The 20,543-nt window shown below is 36.5% G+C and overlaps 2 protein-coding genes across 2 annotated transcripts; one reads left to right on the top strand and one right to left on the bottom strand.

Moving 5' to 3' along the window:
• Positions 1–4,602: 4,602 nt before the first annotated feature.
• LOC132312433 (protein MID1-COMPLEMENTING ACTIVITY 1-like) lies at positions 4,603–10,321 on the top strand. The gene is made up of 7 exons (XM_059810802.1): positions 4,603–5,183; positions 6,025–6,368; positions 6,443–6,555; positions 7,731–7,802; positions 8,500–8,606; positions 9,311–9,404; positions 9,892–10,321. Exons 1-7 carry the CDS (start codon positions 4,800–4,802, stop codon positions 9,942–9,944), a joined length of 1,167 nt encoding a protein of 388 aa, XP_059666785.1. The 5' UTR covers positions 4,603–4,799; the 3' UTR covers positions 9,945–10,321.
• Positions 10,322–10,495: 174 nt separating this feature from the next.
• LOC132312432 (uncharacterized) lies at positions 10,496–19,190 on the bottom strand. Its single transcript, XM_059810801.1, has 11 exons — positions 18,948–19,190; positions 17,994–18,081; positions 16,076–16,369; positions 15,609–15,767; positions 13,205–13,345; positions 13,027–13,083; positions 12,664–12,802; positions 11,960–12,064; positions 11,606–11,796; positions 11,130–11,171; positions 10,496–11,043 (listed from the first exon to the last, which is right to left on the bottom strand). Exons 1-11 carry the CDS (start codon positions 19,052–19,054, stop codon positions 10,882–10,884), a joined length of 1,485 nt encoding a protein of 494 aa, XP_059666784.1. The 5' UTR covers positions 19,055–19,190; the 3' UTR covers positions 10,496–10,881.
• Positions 19,191–20,543: the final 1,353 nt, after the last annotated feature.

Below are 20,543 nucleotides of genomic sequence, written 5' to 3' on the forward strand. Positions count from 1 at the left end.
GGTAACTTAGTACTCCGAATATATTTTTGGTGCATAAATAAATTAACTGTATAAAAATAATAATAATAATAATTTTGATTCCTTTCAAGAAAATGAGTGTTTTAAAATATTTTTAATTTTTTTTAGTTGGTACTCTCATACATTTCTCTATTGAAACTTAAACTCTTAATATTAAAAAAGTAAAAGATCTGGTACCATTAGATCACTGACTTGTTGATTATGTTAAAAACATTTTGATAAACGAAATTAAATGAAAAATCTCTCTATTCAAAATTTTTTTATTTTTAAAAATCATTAGTAGAAAATGTTTTTAAATATTTTTAAAATGAAAGAAATTTTTTTTCTATGAGTAATGAACACAAGAAGAAGGGTAAACACTAAGCAAAATATTGGGTGAGTCTGTTGTACCAAGTTATTGGTATGTCTACTAAATAAAAATACACTATTTTAATTTTAAAATAATAATAATAACATATACAAAATTATATATAATAATAATAATAATTTTGTTGGCTTCTAAGAAAATGAGTGTTTTTAAATATTTTTAAAATATTTCAATAAACAGAATTAAATGAAGAATCTCTCTCTTCAAAAATTTTTAATTTTTAAAAATCCTTAGTAGAATTTTTTTAAAAAAATATTTTTAAGATGAAGGAGAATTTTTACTAAGCTAGAAAGATTAATGGGCGGCAAAAGTCAATATAAAATATACAAAGTTTTTCTATGAGTAATGAACAGGAAAAGAAGGGTAAATACCAAACAAAATATTGGGTGAGTTGGGTATACTAAAATCATTGTTGGTATGTCTACCAAATAAAAATACATTACTCTAATTTGTTGAGAGCCGTTTTTATATGTAGATGTGAACAATTTTATTGAATGATGCATTTATTTTTTTTAGTCGACATACCAACCTACTCTATATTTATTTATAATTAAGGTAGAATGTGTCATTAAGGAGGAAACGATTTGATTAGTCTTTGGATTCCAGAATTTTTAAAGAAAATTATTGTTGAAAATGTTTTAAAATATTTTTAAAAACTAGAACATACATTTGAAAAGAATCATAAATAAAAAAAATAAAAAAAAAATGGTATCAAGAAAGTATTTAAAAAATAAACACATTCGTAGTTCGCTGTATCAATTGATACGCGACGTATCACTTGATTCATAATTATTTTTTAAGAATTCGATATTATTATACACCGATCTATTCACACTAATATTCAATTTAATTCTTTATACCTGAAAACATTAAATTCGTTATACCTGAAAACATTAGGTGCATAGAGAGCCCAATAAGTTGTTATAATAATGAGTAATCAATGAAAGAGTGGGATGACCGACAAGTGATCAAGTGATCACTGTTTTGAGTTGGGTTCACTTGTGTGTACAAGAAAGAATTAGTGGACTTCGTAAGATATTTGTAGCTTTATTTGTTGTCACTTGTCACCGACACAACTTTGAAAAGAAGGGGGTTTAATTTTAGTTTTATATGAAGTTTATTTTAACAAATTTTAGTTTTAATTCTCAATTCGAGTTCATAATGGATCAAATATGAATTATTGTTGAAATATTTCTTACGGTAAATCATGGTTAATTTTGAAATGGATAAAGGATATATATATATTTTTTTCACAACCTGATCCAAATCAAATAAAATTTATTTTAATTCAGACTCTATTTAAATTATAAAGGTAAAATATTAATAACATTCATACAATCCTATTCAGATTTAAATCTTTAAATAAATATTAAGGGTAAACTAGAACCAAATAAATTCTAATAATCATACGGTATTTTTTGGTAGTCAAATGATTCATTCTTAAATCAATCAAAGGGTGACTTGTGTTCAGCTGCCCATTGGTCCTTTTAAAAATTATTATTTTTGTTTAATTTTTGCAATTCGAAAGTTCATAAACACATGCACTCGTATTTATTTTTGTCTCTATCAGAATTAGAACACTCAATATCATCAAAGGAGAACTTATTTTGCTGAAAGAGAACTATCCATAGGAGAAATTTTCAAACTTAGCTACTGGTTTCCCATAACTTAATTAGCTTAATGTCACGAAGTGATTCCTAAGACGCTTGGAGGATGAAAGACACGCATGCTGGTTGGCAAAGAGCAGAGTTTGACTGGGAATGGTTCCAGGGAAGGGGCGTGCAGGAGCACAGGATGGTACCTCTTCAGAGTTCAGGCAGGTTGACTCGGTTCAGTTCGAGGTGCTTGTCGCTGGTCGTGGACTTGACTATGAAGAAGGGAGTTGGCCATCCCTGCACAAACTGGTCGGGAGCTGGAGCCGTTCCCCTGACGAGGCCATGGCAGGCCGAAACCAGTCAGCATGTTTCCTTGGGAGGGCAGGTCATGGTGGCTAACCAGGGCGCTTGCGCGAGCCGAAGCAACGCCTTGGTGCCGCACGGGCCGTGCCGCTGCGCCAAATCTCTAGGCCCGTGACAAATGGTATCAGAGCAGGACTTGGGGTAAAGCACGGTGGGGTGCCCCCCTTGTCGGTCCGGGAGGGGTCAGAGAATGAAGACGGTGCATTGAAGTTGCGTCGATGTGGAGGAATCAATGCAGTTGGGGGGGGAGAGCCTCCATCTCCCCAGGAAGAGGCGTCCGTTGAAGTTGCGCATTGAAGGGCCGGAGGGCCGCGCGCACCAAAGTTCGTGCTTAGTCCTTGGGTGATGCAAACCATGGTGAAGGGCGAGCATCAAGTCGGCAGAAGGCCATTGCTTGCTCGGGATGTCGCGGAGGCGGCATGACGGAGAAGAGTCACGTCCTTGAGGAGTGGACGTCCCCTTGGTCCGAGGCCTATCATTGGGCGAGTGCAGTGCAGGGAGCTGCACAAGGAAGCGATGGTGGGAAGGCGAGCATACCGCATGGAGGCAGACTTTGGAAGGGAGTGGACGCAGTAGTGAAGCGCCGCACTGCGACGAGGACGTCGCAGGATTTGGGTGGGGGAGAATGTCACGAAGTGATTCCTAAGACGCTTGGAGGATGGAAAACACGCATGCTGGTTGGCAAAGAGCAGAGTTTGACTGGGAATGGTTCCAGGGAAGGGGCGTGCAGGAGCACAGGATGGTACCTCTTCAGAGTTCAGGCAGGTCGACTCGGTTCAGTTCGAGGTGCTTGTCGCTGGTCGTGGACTTGACTATGAAGAAGGGAGTTGGCCATCCCTGCACAAACTGGTCGGGAGCTGGAGCCGTTCCCCTGACGAGGCCATGGCAGGCCGAAACCAGTCAGCATGTATCCTTGGGAGGGCAGGTCATGGTGGCTGACCAGGGCGCTTGCGCGAGCCGAAGCAACGCCTTGGTGCCGCACGGGCCGTGCCGCTGCGCCAAATCTCTAGGCCCGTGACATTAAGCTTCAAATTCATTTAAAAAAAAAAAAAAAAACCCTAGGTTGCCATTCCAAGCCAAGGGCAATGCTTGGGCTTCTTAAAATTAGGCCTGCCCGCTGAAAAGTTAAAGCTTGTGGGCTCTGGCCTGGGCGGGCTTGGGTTAGCAAATTCCCGGCCGTCCCTAATCTAACTTAGTTCAACAAAAATAATGATGTGTTATTTTATAATAAATTACTTTTAACTTTCTTAAGATTTGAACAAATTATATACTAATAGATTATTCCGCATTTATTATTTTCTAGTAATTTATTTTGACGAGATTTTATGCTTGCGGACAACTACATCAGTTATCTTTTCAACATGATCAAATTTTATAAAATAATAATTTTGTCCTACTTTTTTTTTATAATTAAAATCAGAACATTTACTCACGCCACCCGTGTCAGTGTGTAACTTGGCCATTGTTTAATAAGCACAGTAATAACAATCAGATATATTATTAGATGAATAAATATTTTAAAGTACTCCAATCTAAGTTACTTAGAATGAGAGCGAGTGTGAGAGCGGAACGAAAGTAAGAGCGTAAAAGCGTAAAGCCTAAATTTTTTGAAAGTGGAAGTGTCTGTGTATTAAATTTAAATAAATGATATATATATTTTATATATATTTTTATTTATTTTAATTCATATGTAAATATATTCATTATTATTTATTTCATTAATGATATATAATAATAATAATAATAATAATAATAAATAAACTAACTTTTCTAACTAATAGATGTATAGTTAATTTGTAATATTTTTTAATTGGGAAGTTTCTTAGTGGTATATTTTCAAACATGTATTATATATATGTGTGTGATAATATAGTAATGCCATACAGTTGGGGTATATGTGCATTTTAAGTAATTAATTTATATATTAGTAATAATATAATTAATAAATATCTATATGATAATATAGGTGTTTTATATCACTAAATTTATATGACAATAGAGAATTAAGAAAACAAATTTACGAATGGTAAAAATTGAATTAACTAATTTGGTGCGAAATCACTCCCAAATCGCCTTAGAGCCGGACCACTTTGGCCGCGTGACTAACCTCCAACTGCGTCTTGGTCGTTGTAGGTGTCATATTATCATCTCATGGGAGAGATTCTGATGTACCGAATGCAGGTACATCCGGCACACCGAATACTTACCTTATTTAATTGGACACAGTCACACACACCACTTTGGTCCACTTCTCCGACTCTCTCCTCAAAAGCAATGGGGACGAAGCGCAAAAGTCTAGAGAAAAACGTCAAAAGCAGACACAAAATCACTTCCTTTAATTAATGCACCTTTTCCGTTCCTACCCAAACATCAAATATGATGCATTAATTTTGCATCGCTCTCTAAATCTACTGTATTAATTAAAGAGGATTTCATTCTAGTACACCGGTGGACCAATGGCGAGTGTTGCACAGGTAGTCGGAGTGGACGCCATCAGTCTGATCAACCTGATCGTAACGGCGGCGAGAAACGCCACCACGCACCGGACGAACTGCGAGCACCTGGCAGACCACGTGAGGATGATCGGGAACTTGGTGGAGAAGCTGAAATCGTCGACGGAGCTGATGAGTTATCCGGCGACGGGAGAGCCGTTAGATGGGCTGGAGGTGGCGCTGAGGAAGGCGCTTGATCTGGTGGAGAGTTGCAGAGAGAGAAGCTATCTGTACATGCTTGCGATGGGGTGGAGCGTAGTGTATCAGTTCCGTCGGGTGCAGAACGAGATCGATCGCTATCTGAAGCTCGTTCCGTTGATTTCGCTGGTCCACGAGTATCGTCTACAGGTATGTTCTGTGGAATCATTGTCGGTTGAGACTTGAGCAGTGTGACATGTGTCATTTTTTTTTTCCCGCGAGGGCCACTTTAGTAATTTAAACTACAAAGTGACTACTGTGAACCGAAAGCCTAACTGCTAAGGCTGCAAGCGGTTTGACTGGCTTAAAGCTGGGCTGGTGCTCATTATATAACCAAACCAGTTGAGCTTGAGCTTGAGCTTGAGCTTGTGTTTTAGGCTCGTTGCATGGTATTAGGCTCGTCTCGGCTTGTAAACATGAATTTATGTAGATTTGTATATATTCGCGAACATAAGCTTAGGGAAGCGCAGACTTGTGTAGACTCAAATAAGTTTATGAAGGAGCCAATGTGATCTTGAAAAAAAAATTCAAATGGAGCCGAAATGATTTTTGTTATTAAATGAGCTGAGCTCGAGCCCAAGCTCGTCAAGTTTCTGAGCTGAGCTCATAAATGAAGGAGCCAAACCCGAACAAACTCAAGCTCATCAACTCAATTCATTTCCTAAGTCACAGGTGTAGTGCAATAGCTAAAAAATTTAAGCCACACATGGTGGGAGTATAGGTTTAGAATTGGTTTTTGGGCCTCGTTTATGAAGGGGTGTGGCCATACAAGTTTGGCTAGCGTTTTATTGATGATATATATACATTTGATAATCTGCAGCCCTTGCTTTGACAATACATATTGATAATGAAACATCAACAGCAGCATGCCTTAAATTTTCATGTTTAGTCTCTGTGCAAACCACTTATTTCTAATATCATGTGTGGCTTCAAAATACTTTAAAAGTGAAAGATTGGTAGTAATCAGGCAGTCTTGTAATGATGACTTCAGAATTTGAGGGACAGCTTGCAAGCCATTGAAGAGGATCATCGAGAATACACCCTTGATGAGGAGGATATGGAAGCCCAGAGTGTGATACTGAAAAGGGATCGTACCACGAAAGATGCTGATATATTGGAGAAGTCACTGTCTCGACGATATCCTGAATTGGAATTTCACGAGGCTCTCCAAGAGGAGAAAGGGAAGCTGCATGCTGAGTTACAGAAATTACAAGTGAATAATGATACGAAGCAATGCCGTGTGATTGAGCATCTCATTGAGGTTACACAAGATGTTGTTAATGTACCACCAGAAAAGAATGTTTCCCTCGTTGCAGAGACTCATACAGGATCTCAGTAAGCGTCGATCATACAGAACTAAGAGCCAATTTTGGGAGTACCTGAGTGTATTAAATGGTTTTTCATTGCAGGTATGGAACGGATACGAAATCCAACCATGGGGCCTGTGGCTTGCGAACTGAATATCAGGTTGAATCTGAGTGGCAGACTGATCTCTTCGACTGTTGCAGTGAACCTTGCTTAAGTAAGATCCCGAAAGAGTATGAATACATCAGAAAGTGTTGGGATGCTGCAATTTTTGTTCATCATTTTCTTCTTTCTCAATTGTCATATATATCTTGCATGAACCTTGTCCCACTAAAACTTGCACCTAATAATTTGTGGCATTTTTTAACTAAGGCAGAAGATAGGTCTTGCAATATACTATGCTTCTTGTCCATTACTAACAAATATTAACAAACTGAAAGTCAAGTTTCCTAATTTTAATATATTCCTAATTATACAATCTACAATATCTTCTATGAATGTCCATTAATTGTCGCCACCAATTCCATCTCCAGCCAACTAGGAAGATTGCACCGTTTGCACCATTCACACCCTCAATTGCCTTTTATTGCTCTTCTGCAACAATATAAATAAACTAGCTCTGTAGAAGACTGACAGCCATAATCATACATACTTCTCCCACCTCTCTCCCTAATTCTGTTTAGTATATTGTTCTTTGCTGGTTTTGGTGCTGTGCAATCCATCTGTGAATTTGAAGTCCTACTCATGAGTGTATGCGACACAAAATTGGCATCATCTATACCATAAAACTGATACTGAATCCTGGAGAATGGCTGTCGAGAGCCATCTACTCTTAAGAATCCATTTTAATGGGGATGAAAGTATGAAACCACTTTACAGGACAGTGGGCTAATCCCCACTTTATTTTGGACTAAGTCGTTTCTGTTCTGTCTTCTATTATGTTGTTCTGCTTTGCGCTACTATTTTTATTTATGCTGATTTAGACATTGTCATTTCATGTTAATTAAAGTGAGTACAACGTATGTTATTTTCGAACAATGTCATAATCTCGACAAATTGCTCATATTATTTAATGATCAAAGAGAAAGGTGTGTCTCAGTCCAACTAAAATATACGACCATAATTATTTGCTTTCTATGATGTTTACTGCTTCATTTCATAAACTGCATTGTTAACTTATTTTCATTGATCTTTTTTTTTTTTTTTTTTTTGGTAATTAACTTATGTTCATTGAACTTATAATTGTATTTCTATCCTAATTGTGTTTTAATAGAAGGCACGCTAACCAGGGTTTCAAAACTCTATTCCTGTGTTCTTCTGTAGGTTAGAAGTATTTACAGTATATATATTTTTATAGATGTTCAATTCCAATCTGGTTATCTTCTGTTGTAGGTTTAAAGACATGCATCTATCCCTGTGGAACATTTACATGGATTGCTCATGTGGTATCAAAAGGAGAAATAAGTAAGCTCCAACACTAAAATGCAGTAGTCAATACTCAAAACTAACATGCTAACTGAAGAGATGAACAGCAAGTTGAACACGTACTCTAGAAAATAGTAGATCTGATAATGGTTCGTCCTCCTGGTTATATTGTCCCTAGTAGAACTTGTTTAGATCAATGCAAATTTGGGAAGACGGTGTTCGATGTTAGCCTTTCAGTGCCCAAATAAGAGAGGGTTCCTTGTTCATCAAATGGTTGGAAAGGAGGTTTTAATGGCCATTAATGCAAAGAAAATTAAGAATACAGAAAGTATAGGCTCAAATAGGATTTGAAGGTCCTAATTAGGCCACACACTCAATGTAAACTCTGGAAAGCTGCAGGGATGACAAACAGGGGGCACTTTTCTGTGCTGTGCTGGTGTGGAACTCAGATAAGAGCTGCTTCTCTTAGGTTTCTTCCTCCCATGCCTGTCGCCCAGCCCGGTTTGAGGGGAAGATTAGAAAATGGAATGGTCAAATAATATCTGCTCAGGTTCAATGATATTCTCTGTACAAATATGGTGTTACTACTGGAATATTAAGTTAATAATCTCTTGTCCTGTTTTCAGGGTTGTTTCTGTAGTCTATTGCCGTATATACTAACAGTCACAGGAAGATTATTGTTTGGAGGGAGGATTTATAATTCTAACTACTCATACTACATTGTTTGGAACTGCAGCTCGTGAACGTGCTTGCAACGATCTGATGGCTTACTCCCTACTCTGTGGTTGTTTCTGTTACACTTGTTGCATGAGGGGCAAACTGAGAAAACTTTATAGCATAGAGGTACCGTCTTTCAAAATATAGAATAGCTCAAGGTATAGGTGTAGGAATATCACATTTCCTTCGGCACAAAACATTTTAAATTTTCTGTAGTAAACACTTGTCAAGCCACATTTTTCATGGAAAATAATACTGTTTTCCAATAAAACTCCTGTAATAGTTGCTGGGCCATTTATTTCCTTTCACATGCATGACAGGAAATGTTTATCACTTGCTCGAAGAATTGTTCTGGTTGATGCTTCTTAATGAACAAACAAAATAGTTTAGGATTTGTTCGGGCAATTTATTCACCTCACATCAGGACAGTCTAGGCACTTCTGTTTTATTATGGCAATTGCAATTCTGTTAGATGAAAGACATGAAAGAAATTTCGTCACGCATGGTGGTCTTGATATCTACAGACTACACGGGGAACATCTGTGTAAAGAACCATACAACATAACCATTTGATTACTGAATTATTTTTCATTTGGGGAAAATATATTGTTATTTGAAGAAAGAGGAAGAAGTATGTAGGTTTTTCTGGACCAAAACAGAGAAAAAAAGAAAAAGAAAAAAAAGGAGAGAGATATGTCGAACTAAATGAAATCTAGGCAAATGGTTTCCTGTTAGTAATGGCTTTTTGCTTTGTCGAGAAATCAGAGATTAGAGTTAGTTAATATAATTATCATGGAAGTTTAATGCAATTTGGGTTCTCTGTTTTGCAGGGAGGTTCATGTGATGACTTCTTAACACATCTCATGTGTTGCTGTTGTGCAATGGTCCAAGAGTGGCGCGAGCTCGAATTTAGGGGCCATGAAGGTGGGTGAACTAGGATATTGTCTTTTTTTGATAAGTACTTCTTTCTGATCTACCTATTCCTTCTAATATTTGATGATTCCATTCTCAACAACTAATCCATTTTAACAGAACAATACTAGGCCAAAGCTACTTTAAAATACCAGCCTATAGATGATAATTACAATCATCCAATTCAGTTTTCTTGTCTTTGTTTGTTTAATGTAGAAATTTTCCCTTTTTTCTCCCATGGCATTAGATCCATCCCTTGTTGACTTGTATTGATTTAGTCACGTGACTAAATTCTATATATATATATATATATATATCCTATTATCATATTCAAATTAATAAGAACACTATTGTTAAATCTCAATTCTACAGCACAGAATGGAACACTTATCCATGTGTCGTCCTAAAGTTCCATCAAATAATCGTCTACAATTCAATGCACTTAATTGTATTAATGGTTAAACAACTTGTCATTGTTTTTCTGCAAACTCTTTTGCAGGTTGCCAAGGAAGAAAAATGATTCCACCACCATACCAATTTATGAAGCCCTGATGGTCTGTCTTTGAGTTCATAGTCTAGCTTGTGCATGCAGCATATATCTCCTACTTCCGATTTGTGAATACAGTTAGTAATATGCATACACACATAAAATACACATTCAGATAGATAGATAGATAAGTAGATAGATGGATATGTGTGTGTGTATATATATATATATATATATAGAGAGAGAGAGAGAGAGAGAGAGAGAGAGAGAGAGAGCATTCAAAATAGTACTATAGTTCTGCAAATTTCGGAGTTCATTGTTGGTATGCACCTGCTATTGAGACCATGTACAACTTGACAAGGAAATCTGGAAATGTCAAATACTGTTTATTTTATGTAAATTAATCAATTAAATTGTGATCCATATTTCTTTACATTGGTACTGTCCAATTATAAATGAACTGCAATTCTTTTTGTGATAGGCTGATAGCCCTCTCACATTCTAAATTCGGAGTTTTGATATGTATGTTGCTTGAATTTGAATAGTATGTAGCAGTGCTCACAAAATATTCTTTGTATTCTCAAGACTAGTCATTTTTTAATTGAAAAGAACTTGCTAACGATCAATAAAACTATCAAGTAGTCTATCAGAAGCTGCACTTTAGCTGGTTGTACAAAAGTATCAACAGACAACAGCACATTGCAGCAGATTTTTATATTCTACTTTCCGTTACTTCAAATTCGGCAACAAGTTTCTCTATGAACATGTCAAATCAAGAGGCAGTTAAATTGGGTAAAACAGAAACAGAGACATGTAAACTGTCATCTACATACATAGTAACATACAAGAAAAAGCATTTAAATGATCTGCGTACCCATCCTCACATGCCCAGGAATTTCTAAAAGTGCTGGCCTGTGGCTGAAACTCAAGCTAAGAAAGCATCGTCGTTGACAAGGGAGAATTTTTTTTAAGAATTACTCCCTTGATTCTTTGAAACAGAAACTATAACTCAACTTTTTGGGACGGTGGATTACAATCCCTCGAGAAGAGCCAGCTAAATATTTGTGATAACTTGCTGGTTACAGGCTTGTGTTCAGGTTGTTCCAACTTCACATCACAGAGCACATTGTAGTTGTGCTTTAAATGAGGAGCCACTATTCTTTCCTGAAGAAAGCAAGAAAAGTTCTCAATAAGAGAGAAGCCATCATCTCCATAAATAAAATTTGGATTTGGGATTAAACCAAACCTACCTTGAAAACTTCAAATGGACAGAAATCAGAATTATCACAACCCTATCCACAAAAGCATAAGACGGTCACAGTTAGGAAATATATGCCACAAAAAAAAAAAAAAAAAAAAATTTCCTTGCAAGGCACTGGGCAAGTTTTGCAATATCATGATGGATTAATCATAGAACCTATGACTAGTTCACAATAGTAAAACTATGGAAACTATATGTAAGATTACACCAGTAGAAGGGTACAACTCTAAGAAACAGGAAATGTGAACATGTGTAATTTATACTTTTCTGTTTAAACAAATTAGGATCAGTCAAAATTGAAACCAATTTATAATCCATTGGACGTGTGCTCCTCAGATAAAATTCGGTGTCAAAACGAAGTTAAAGATAAAAAAAATCTAGCAGTAGTAAAGAATAATCTAATTAGCACAAATTTTAAATAAGAAAATAAATCACATCTTGAGGTATAAAACATTGAAATCTTACTGCCATCGGGATGGGATGTTCATTGTGCAGTACATGCACAAAGTATTTGCTTGAATTGTTAGCAGGACAGCTGTATAGAACCAGCATGTTATTCCCAGCAAAAGGCGTCACCGTGCTGCCCCTCCAATTTCTTTTCTGAGGTGGCTTTGGAGGGAGTTCCAAGGGTTCTTCTCTTTGTATTTTTTCAAACTCTGAAAGATTCAGCAACAGACCTAATTAAAGCAGCAGCTCATTTTGTACTAAAAAAGCATATGTATGAAGAACTGTTTAATTCTACTTCCCCACCTAACTACTCTAGGTTGGGGGTAGATTCTGGTGGGGAAGTTGTAGACAACTTTCCAGCAGAGCACTCACCAGGTCCTTCAAGAAAGAGTCCAATTAAACATGAGAATGGAAGAAGTGTCTCTGCATGGGCAATCCTCAGTCTAGCCTTTTCGTAAGTGCCAGGAGCATGTGCTTCTACCAGAACAGAAGGAAAAGAGTATTAATAAGTATGATGGCATTAATGTCCTAAAGAAAAACTTAAATTCCAGAGGAAGTTTAAAGAATATGCCATAGTAGGAGAACCAACTTCTGCTGACTGGGTAAAAAAACATAGGTTATGGATTAATAGCAAATACAAATAAAAAGAACCACCAAAAGAGGGGGTGTGTTTGGTTGGGGTGGGGGAAGACCAACAGCATAGTAATTTGTAAGATGCAAAAAATTAATGCCCTTGTAAGAAAACTTCACACCACCAAATGTTCAATATCCTGGAGTGACATCACATAAGTTGAAAGTATGATCATATCATTGGCTCCCAGGTCAGGCTAAACCCTACCGGTATTGGTTAAGGTCCATGCCAACCACCTAGAACTTTCAACTCTGCGCTACCAAAAGAACACTAAAAGGAAAGCAGATAGATCCATCAATCAATCATGTTCCTCGTACGAATTCACTTTAGAAGATTTCAAAGCTCCATCCGGAAAAGGTTCTGACATAGTGTGAATGGAGAATAGTGGCACACAAGGATGCAGATAATAAAACTATAAATGCACTAGTCATAGGGGTTATATTACCTTCTTTATACTTAATTGCTTCCTCCATGGACTGAACTACGTCTTCAAGTAAAGGTACTCCCATTCGGTAGTTTAATGAATTACCATAACCCTTCAATATGAACAACTCCAAATCATCCATCCACTCCAGCAAAGCAACCTAGATGCACAAAATTAGCAGGTAATAAGCATATAGCGCACAAAGGGAAAAAAGAAGAAGAAGGAACATCGATATTTCATTATGCTAGCATTATATTAGACATGTAAACAACTTGCAACTTAATAGTCACAAAGGAGAAAAAATGTCCGACACATACTAAGGATGAAGAACTTGAGGATAATAGAATGACTTGTTTAAGTAAAATAAGCACAAAACCTGCTTACCTCAGAAGGAGTAAATAAAGTACAAGCTTGATCAGTTATGTTCAACAACGATGCTTCCTGACAAAATGAAAATCCAAATGTATTATTACATCAAGACAATCTCAATCCAATCAGTTAAAATAACTATTAATTTAGCATTCATCAGAGTATGAAGAGTCAAAGACAGATAAGTAATCACCAGCTTGCACAGATACCAGAGAGAAGAAATATCCTCCCTTGTGAAATTCAGCTCATAACGCCTCACTAATGCACGAGTAATTTCATCCAATGTAGGTTCCTTGAGCTTATCAACAGCAGGCTCTTGACTTTTCCTAAAATTCTGCATCCACAATTCAAGTTATAAAGACAATAACTGCTTTGCAACTTGCAACTAGATGGTAACCAAAAAGAATGCTTAAGCAAAATTTAGATCTTGAATAGCTGCTTAAGTATACTTCACATGCATGAAACTAAAGTCATAGGTGAAACTAGACAAAGATGGCTAGTATACAAAATTTCTACATATGATGAGAGTTGCAAGCTTCTATAAAAATGCAAAGTTTAGACTCTGCAACCACCACAAGTCCATATAAGCAAAAAGTACAGAGTATTCTTGAGAGAACCTTGAAATCTGATAGAAAAATGTAATGGCACAGAAGCCAATATTAAAGCAACTTGGTGTTTACCAAGTTCCTTGCAGAATTTGAAGGTCCTTATACTTTTGTTAGTTTCTTCCTAACTTGAACAAACTCGTAAAATTCTATTTACTGATGAGGCAGATAGTAATTAGTTCCCTAAATGATTCTCAAGTGGAATTACTTCTACATAAAGCACTTAGCATATGTCTCTTAATCACAAATATTCCACAATTTGGGTTAAAATAAGTAACACCACCTAGTAAGCTGCTACACAAGTGTTGCCACTACTATCTTACCAAATTAATGTGGAGTTGATGTCTTGATATTCAAGCTCCAATGCTGAAGAGCATATGAGCTATGGGTTGCTTATCAGGAGTAAACATAAAGAAGTGGTACTAATATTTTTTGAGTTGGCATGTTGCAAATATAATGCTTGAGATAGAAGTGTTCATTACAAGTAAATAGTACACATATTGGTTCTTAGATAAGAAGTAATCTTTGTCAAAATTACTGCAACTAGTACAACCATCCTTAAAATCACAAAAACACATAAACTTTCATTCTAGAGTACCAAAATTTGCAAGCCAAAAGATTTCTTCTTATATCTTGTCATACTTTTCCATTATAAGCCAAAACATTGAGTATTGAGTATAATAGATAGACATGATAAAATAAAATTTTTGAGTAAGAAAAGGAAATGCCACGCACATCACTTGACGTGCATATATACACATGGTCTAATGCTTCTACATGAGCAAGTCTGATATATATATTTTAACAATGAATGGACTATTTTCATTGATTTTATCATGAATAGAACATCCAATTATGTGCTCAATCAAGGCCTATCCTATGGTACCACAATTTAGGAAATTTCATATTAGATTCTTTTTTTCTTTCTCTTGATCAGTCTCGGAACCTTGACCTAGGGCTTGCGAGTTGAGACCCAAAGCCACCAAGACTAAGGTAGACCAGATATTTAATGTTAGATTAGATTCCCTTTCCACCATTCCACATACCAAAACGATTTGTTTTTCAAAGTAATGTTTGGACACTAACATTATATCATTGTAGTAGAAATCTCCCATATATAATGTGATTCTAAGTTATAGATATTTCACACACCCACAGAGAGAGAGAGAGAGAGAGAGAGGAAAGAACTTTGTAACCTGTGATTCTAAATTTGACTAGAATTTTTTCTATTATTTTAGTCCCCTCAAGCCATTTAATATGGTGATGATGAATATAAAATGGCACAAGATCAGATAACAATATGTATTTGTCTATAAATAGCTTTAATGAGATTTATGATGACAATTATAAGCAGAGAATTCAAAAAATTATCATTATACCACACCAAAAATTGATGTAAAACCAAGATATATATAATATCAATGGTTACAAAACAAAATGAAGCTTAAACCCATGATTTAAAAAATAAATAAAAATAATAGAAAATTATGCAAGTTTTTGAGAGTTTAGTGGGTTTGAAATTAAAATCATGGCCATATCACCCACTTCTTTAATACAGCTGCAACTCGTGAGTTTTACCTTTAAACAATATTGAATATGAAAACTCAAGTCTGCCATTTATTGACACTCTTACTTCCAAGCTTGTCCTCGTAGCCCTTACAGTTATCTTGATTTACTAGAGTTTGAAGTATTTGTATTAAAATTGGTGATTTATCTATTATTATTATTATTATTTTTTTTTTTATAAGTAAAATTTATTAAAAAACGCTCAAAAGGGGAGCGGATCCCATGGACAAACACAAGGCCAAAAATGCCTCAAGCCTTCAAAGAGGCCAAAAAAACAACAATCTAATTGGTGATTTATCTATTAAACTTTTAAAGGGTAGATAAAACTTCCACTGCATAGAGTGTAAGAGCAAATATAGTCAATGCATGTAAGTGTGGTGTATGTGACAGTGTGGGAAATGCCAAGAGAGAGTTCTCCACATGTACCTTGTAGTTTTGACAACAATCATGGAATCTCAGCTTTAGATCACTTGCACGACTTTCACTGGTAACTGCAAAAGCTCGATGACGTCCTGGTCCAAGATTTCCTCTACCACTAAATAGCCCCATGCCAAATGCTACGGCACTAGCAGATGCCCGAGGAATCTATATCAATAAAGAAAAGAAACAAAAAGCATAAGAGTAAGTGAACCAAGAAAGAATATCAGATTCATTGTGATTTAAACAGCCTTCAGTCCTGTGAGGAACTTTGAATGGAAGACATTATGATGATCAATTTTTATAGGAAGCTCGATGTTAACAAAATATATCTCTAAAATGATAATAAAAAAGAAAAGAAAATAATAATCTCTGAACCAAACTTTATACATGTCTCACTGTATGATTACTAGAGTAACATCTCGTGGAAGGTCCTTTGCATAAGTAAGTGAGAGAAAAACTAAAACATCGCCAACCTGTGTTGTCTTTATTGGATATACATCCGGGTGGTAATCCTCACCAAACAGTTCTGGAAATCTTTTTCTGATTCTGATCCCAAGATTATACAGTTCATCTTCTCCTTTGCTAATCAATTCTCCACCCTTGAACTTCCCTTTCCATGGAGATTTCCATCCCCGTAACCCAGCAGGAATTTTCTGCAAAGACAACTTTTGTTCTTCTGCATCTTGTAGAAGTACTTCCAAGCGAGCGGCCAAATTGTTTAATTCTCTCATTTTTTTCTTGGTAGGCGCTCGAGTTCCATGCCTTGCCTGTAAAGACAAAATCTTGCATCAGACAACTTAAAATAAAATAGCATTATAGGTTGGACTCAGTATAAATAACAAAAAGCTTAAATGGAAAATTTTTGAAGTCCCAATAAAAAATAAGAAAGCAATAAAACTCTACAGCAAATTGCATGGTAACACATGGCACAAAAGCTTTCAGCTTTTCTAGTAAAGCTGCATCCAAATATCATTAAAAATGCCAACTATTAATATGACATTAGCATAGCAACTAACACATTGAACGAAAAATGTGGTTGAAGTGGTAGCAGATCTCAAGTTCCAACACAGCCAAAAATTGTCATATCAAGACAGTACCAGAAAGAAATATGTATGTTCAGGTCTAAGGAAGATTCTAATATTACAGATGAATTTGGGGGTATTATGCTGCCTTAGTTTTCCTGGAGGTTTTTTCCTTGTGATTTCTTTAGGAGACATAACTGCAGTTCTTTAGGAGACATAACTGCAGCTTTATTTATTTATTTATGTATTTCAAAAAAGACACTTAGAGAGAGAGTATAGAAGCCAAAATGCAACTCTTTAGCATTCTCTTTTGTGCTTTTCTTAATTTATGCACATTCTCTCTTTGTGCTTATTCATTTTCTATTGAACTGAATCTACATGGAATATCTTCTCCTTGAATAACAAAATCACCCAGTATATATGTATGCACTCTACGATCTCACAAGTACGGCCTACTACAGAACATGTAAACCTATCATTGTGTATCCCCCCAACTATGTTATATGTTGCGGTATGCTTATTTTCATTTTTTTATGAATGTGTTTATGTGAATAATTGATGTGAGTTTTACCAAGACATGGGCACAGATTTTGAATAAATAATCTCATTAACTGAATAAGCAGAAAAAAGTATCATGTTAGGTCAATTGGACTTAGCTGGCAAAATTTTTATTTTTTATTTTATAATTTATTATATTTTCATAACTAGTCTCCATATGTTTATTTTAGCTTTTTCTTGTTGTTTCAAACATACCTATTAGAGCCTTGGGCAATGGTTCAATTCCTCATATCCACTTCCCAGGGCCAATTGCGAACATAGCAGCAATACAAAAATATTCCAAACCATAAAAAATGTGCAGATTTTGATGCAGCAATATAAGACAGGCTCCTGGCAATGGTTCCATGTACTCCTACAAATTTTTTTTTTCATTGGCAATAAGCACACAAACCCACGTTGCCCATTTGGGGACTCGAACCCTCACCATCCACTTTGGGAGGTAGAGGAGATACCACTAGGCCACAAGGCCCTCGGTGGTTGAATAATCAATCATCTCCCACTAACTCAGTGATATCCAACAAAATTTGATTCCCTCATAATGAATAGACAAAAACATGGAAATTTAACTATAAAATCAGTCCAATCAGAAGTTAAAAAGGCATTACTTATATTGCCCCAAAAAGATACCAAGTATAGAGACTGCAGTGGTAATGATAATATTCAATTTTCTATTAATAAATAAAATATTTCATTTAATTTAAAATTGTGGAACTTATAACTAGTGTTTGCTTAACTTAAGTACACAGGAGTGAAAATAAATGACCAAGCAAACATTTGCACTAGCAATTTGAGGTTTGCATACGAGGATTACCAGAAGATTTAAATGGATAGGGGTACAGTTATCTGGAATGTTAGAAGGTACAAATGAATTCTCAGAATTGTCTTTCACTGCATCATAACTGCACATAAAAAATGTGTAAGCAAGTAATCAGTCAAAAAATTCCATTAGAGGGTAACAAGAAGCGTAATGATATTAAGGTTGAAGAGTTTATACGAAATGGGGAGCCGAAACTCCCCATTCAATGGATACACTCAACGAGGTCTCACATCACTCCTAGTTGAGTGTATCTAACGGATGGGAAACCTTTGGCTCTCCATTTCGTTCAAGCTCTTCGGCCTTAAAATCATTATTCTGACAAGAATATTCAGTCATGCACTTCTTCCTTTAAAAAAAAAAAAAAAAAAAACAGGGTTCTATTGCTTTTAATAAATAATTAGTTCATAATACTCAAGATTCTAGAACAACACACTCACACCTGCAAAACAGAGTGAAATTTTTTGACTAGTCGTTTATTACAATCACACGAAGAATTTATTTCCATTTAGTTTCCACAAAAATTGTCAGAACTGCAAAAAAGAAAAAGTAAAATTTTGCATATTACATGTTTATCATTACTTGGGAGGCGAGGAAAGAATCACATTTACTCAACCGAGATATATACAACTTTTCTTTCAGTTAAGGCTAGCTTTTCAATTCAAACGAACCAAGCATAAGATTCTTAAACCCTATTTTCCTGGGTTTCTCGGCAACCAACCAGAGGGCAGAACTAAATAAATATAGCAACAGAGACACGCATACATATCAATCTACATCTGATTAAATCAAACTCGTATGCTATTAAATAGGCAGATGCAACATTATATTTGCGGCAAAAAGATATACTTAGTCATAAAATAAAGCCAAACCCTAGAAACATGATTTTCGATGTTCGATTACGGATTCCAATGAAGGCAATTAACAGAGAGATTTCAGTGTAAGATGAACCTTGTTACAGTTGAGAGATGTTGACGAACGTCGAAAGCTTCTCCAGCGTTTGTATGTATGATCAAGAATAGCAACAGTAGAAGCGAAGCGGCCATGGCCTTCCCCATTCTCTCTCTCTATATTTCACTTTCTCTCACTAGAAGTTGAAAGAGAACTGAAAAGGTCGAGTGGGAATTCTCTGCTTATATAAAACGGTTATATGACAATCGTTGCCTCGCGAAGAAGAAGGCTAACCTGTGATCAAGAGGGCTATTTAATATTGTAGCTCGCGATGTTTCATTCACTTTCTGCGAGCCGACCCGGCGAGCCTGATGACGAAATTAAACTTGTATTGTAGTAACGCGTGGCGAAGTTTGGAGCAGTGCTATTGTATTGTGACGGCGTTGTTCTTATCATGGTCTAGCGTCCTGGTCCGTTGACAGAGTGTATGATGATGTCATAGAACAATATCAACGGACCAGGGTGTGAGAATTTTTTTTTTTCGGTAAATAAAAAAAAATAAAATTTGGCTACCTTAACTAACCCACTCACGACGACATCCATAAATTCTCAATCAATTTTGTGAAGAAAAACTTGAAATGCACGTGGAATACTCTTTTCTATTTCATAGGGATTTTTGCATATTTGAAGATGCAAGAAATTCGTTCTCCTCTTTCTCTTTCTAGAATTCTTACACCTTAACCCAAAAAGATCCCCCTCCTTTCCATTCCTTATCCTATTTATAGATATTTACAAGATATTTACAAGATATTTACTGATTGCTGGATCTGGGCCTATTCCTCCATAAGCCCTGGTCACCTTTGATGGGCTTACTCCCGTTCGGCCCATATGGCAGTGTCTTTATATGGGCCGACCCAACTGTACGAACTGAATGTTGTGTTTGTGAGTCGGATCCGGCCCATGTCGTCCGCGCCTCCTCAACTGCCCCCATAATTGCCCCTTATTTAATAAGGGGTAATTATTGATGGCGTCTCATCATGATGTTGACGGCTCGAGATAACCACGTGGGGGAGCGGACGGTCAGATCCAGAATCAATGTTCCGGGGCTCGAGGAATTTCTCGCCTTCCCGATGCTTCGGCCCTCGGGCCCCCTCGCCTTTATAATGCTCTAGAATTCCACTTCACTTCCCTTTACCGTCTCCATCATAAGCCAAGTCTCTCTCTTTCTAGAACAGTGCTAAGCTTTTTCTGGTGAAATCCTTCAAGAGTCATTCTTCCAGCGATCTTGCAGTCCTCCGAGGTTAGTTTCGTTCTTTTTTACTTTCGGCAGGCTTCCATTTACCCCCTTTTAGATTTTTCTAGCACTTCCACCATGGTTGTAGATCTGGATGTTCTTCGTATGAGACTTAGACTTCCTGACAACATCGAAGTTAGGGTTTGCCCCCAGGATGTTAACATTATGACCGGCGCCGGCCTCCTGCCCGGCGAAGTCTTATTCACGAACCTTCAATTGAATGTTGTTAGGTTCCCTCTGCACCCTTTCTTTAGTTATGTCTTCAATAGACTGGGGATATCCCCTCTGCAGGTCAACCCCAACTTCTTTAGAATCATATCTGTTATGCTCTTGCTGATGCGTGACAGAAATCTGGACCTCGA

Source organism: Cornus florida, unplaced genomic scaffold, assembly GCF_030987335.1.
Source record: "Cornus florida cultivar Cherokee Brave unplaced genomic scaffold, ASM3098733v1 CherokeeBrave_3.0.0_Hap2_Chr06, whole genome shotgun sequence".
In the NCBI taxonomy this organism is placed as follows: domain Eukaryota; kingdom Viridiplantae; phylum Streptophyta; class Magnoliopsida; order Cornales; family Cornaceae; genus Cornus; species Cornus florida.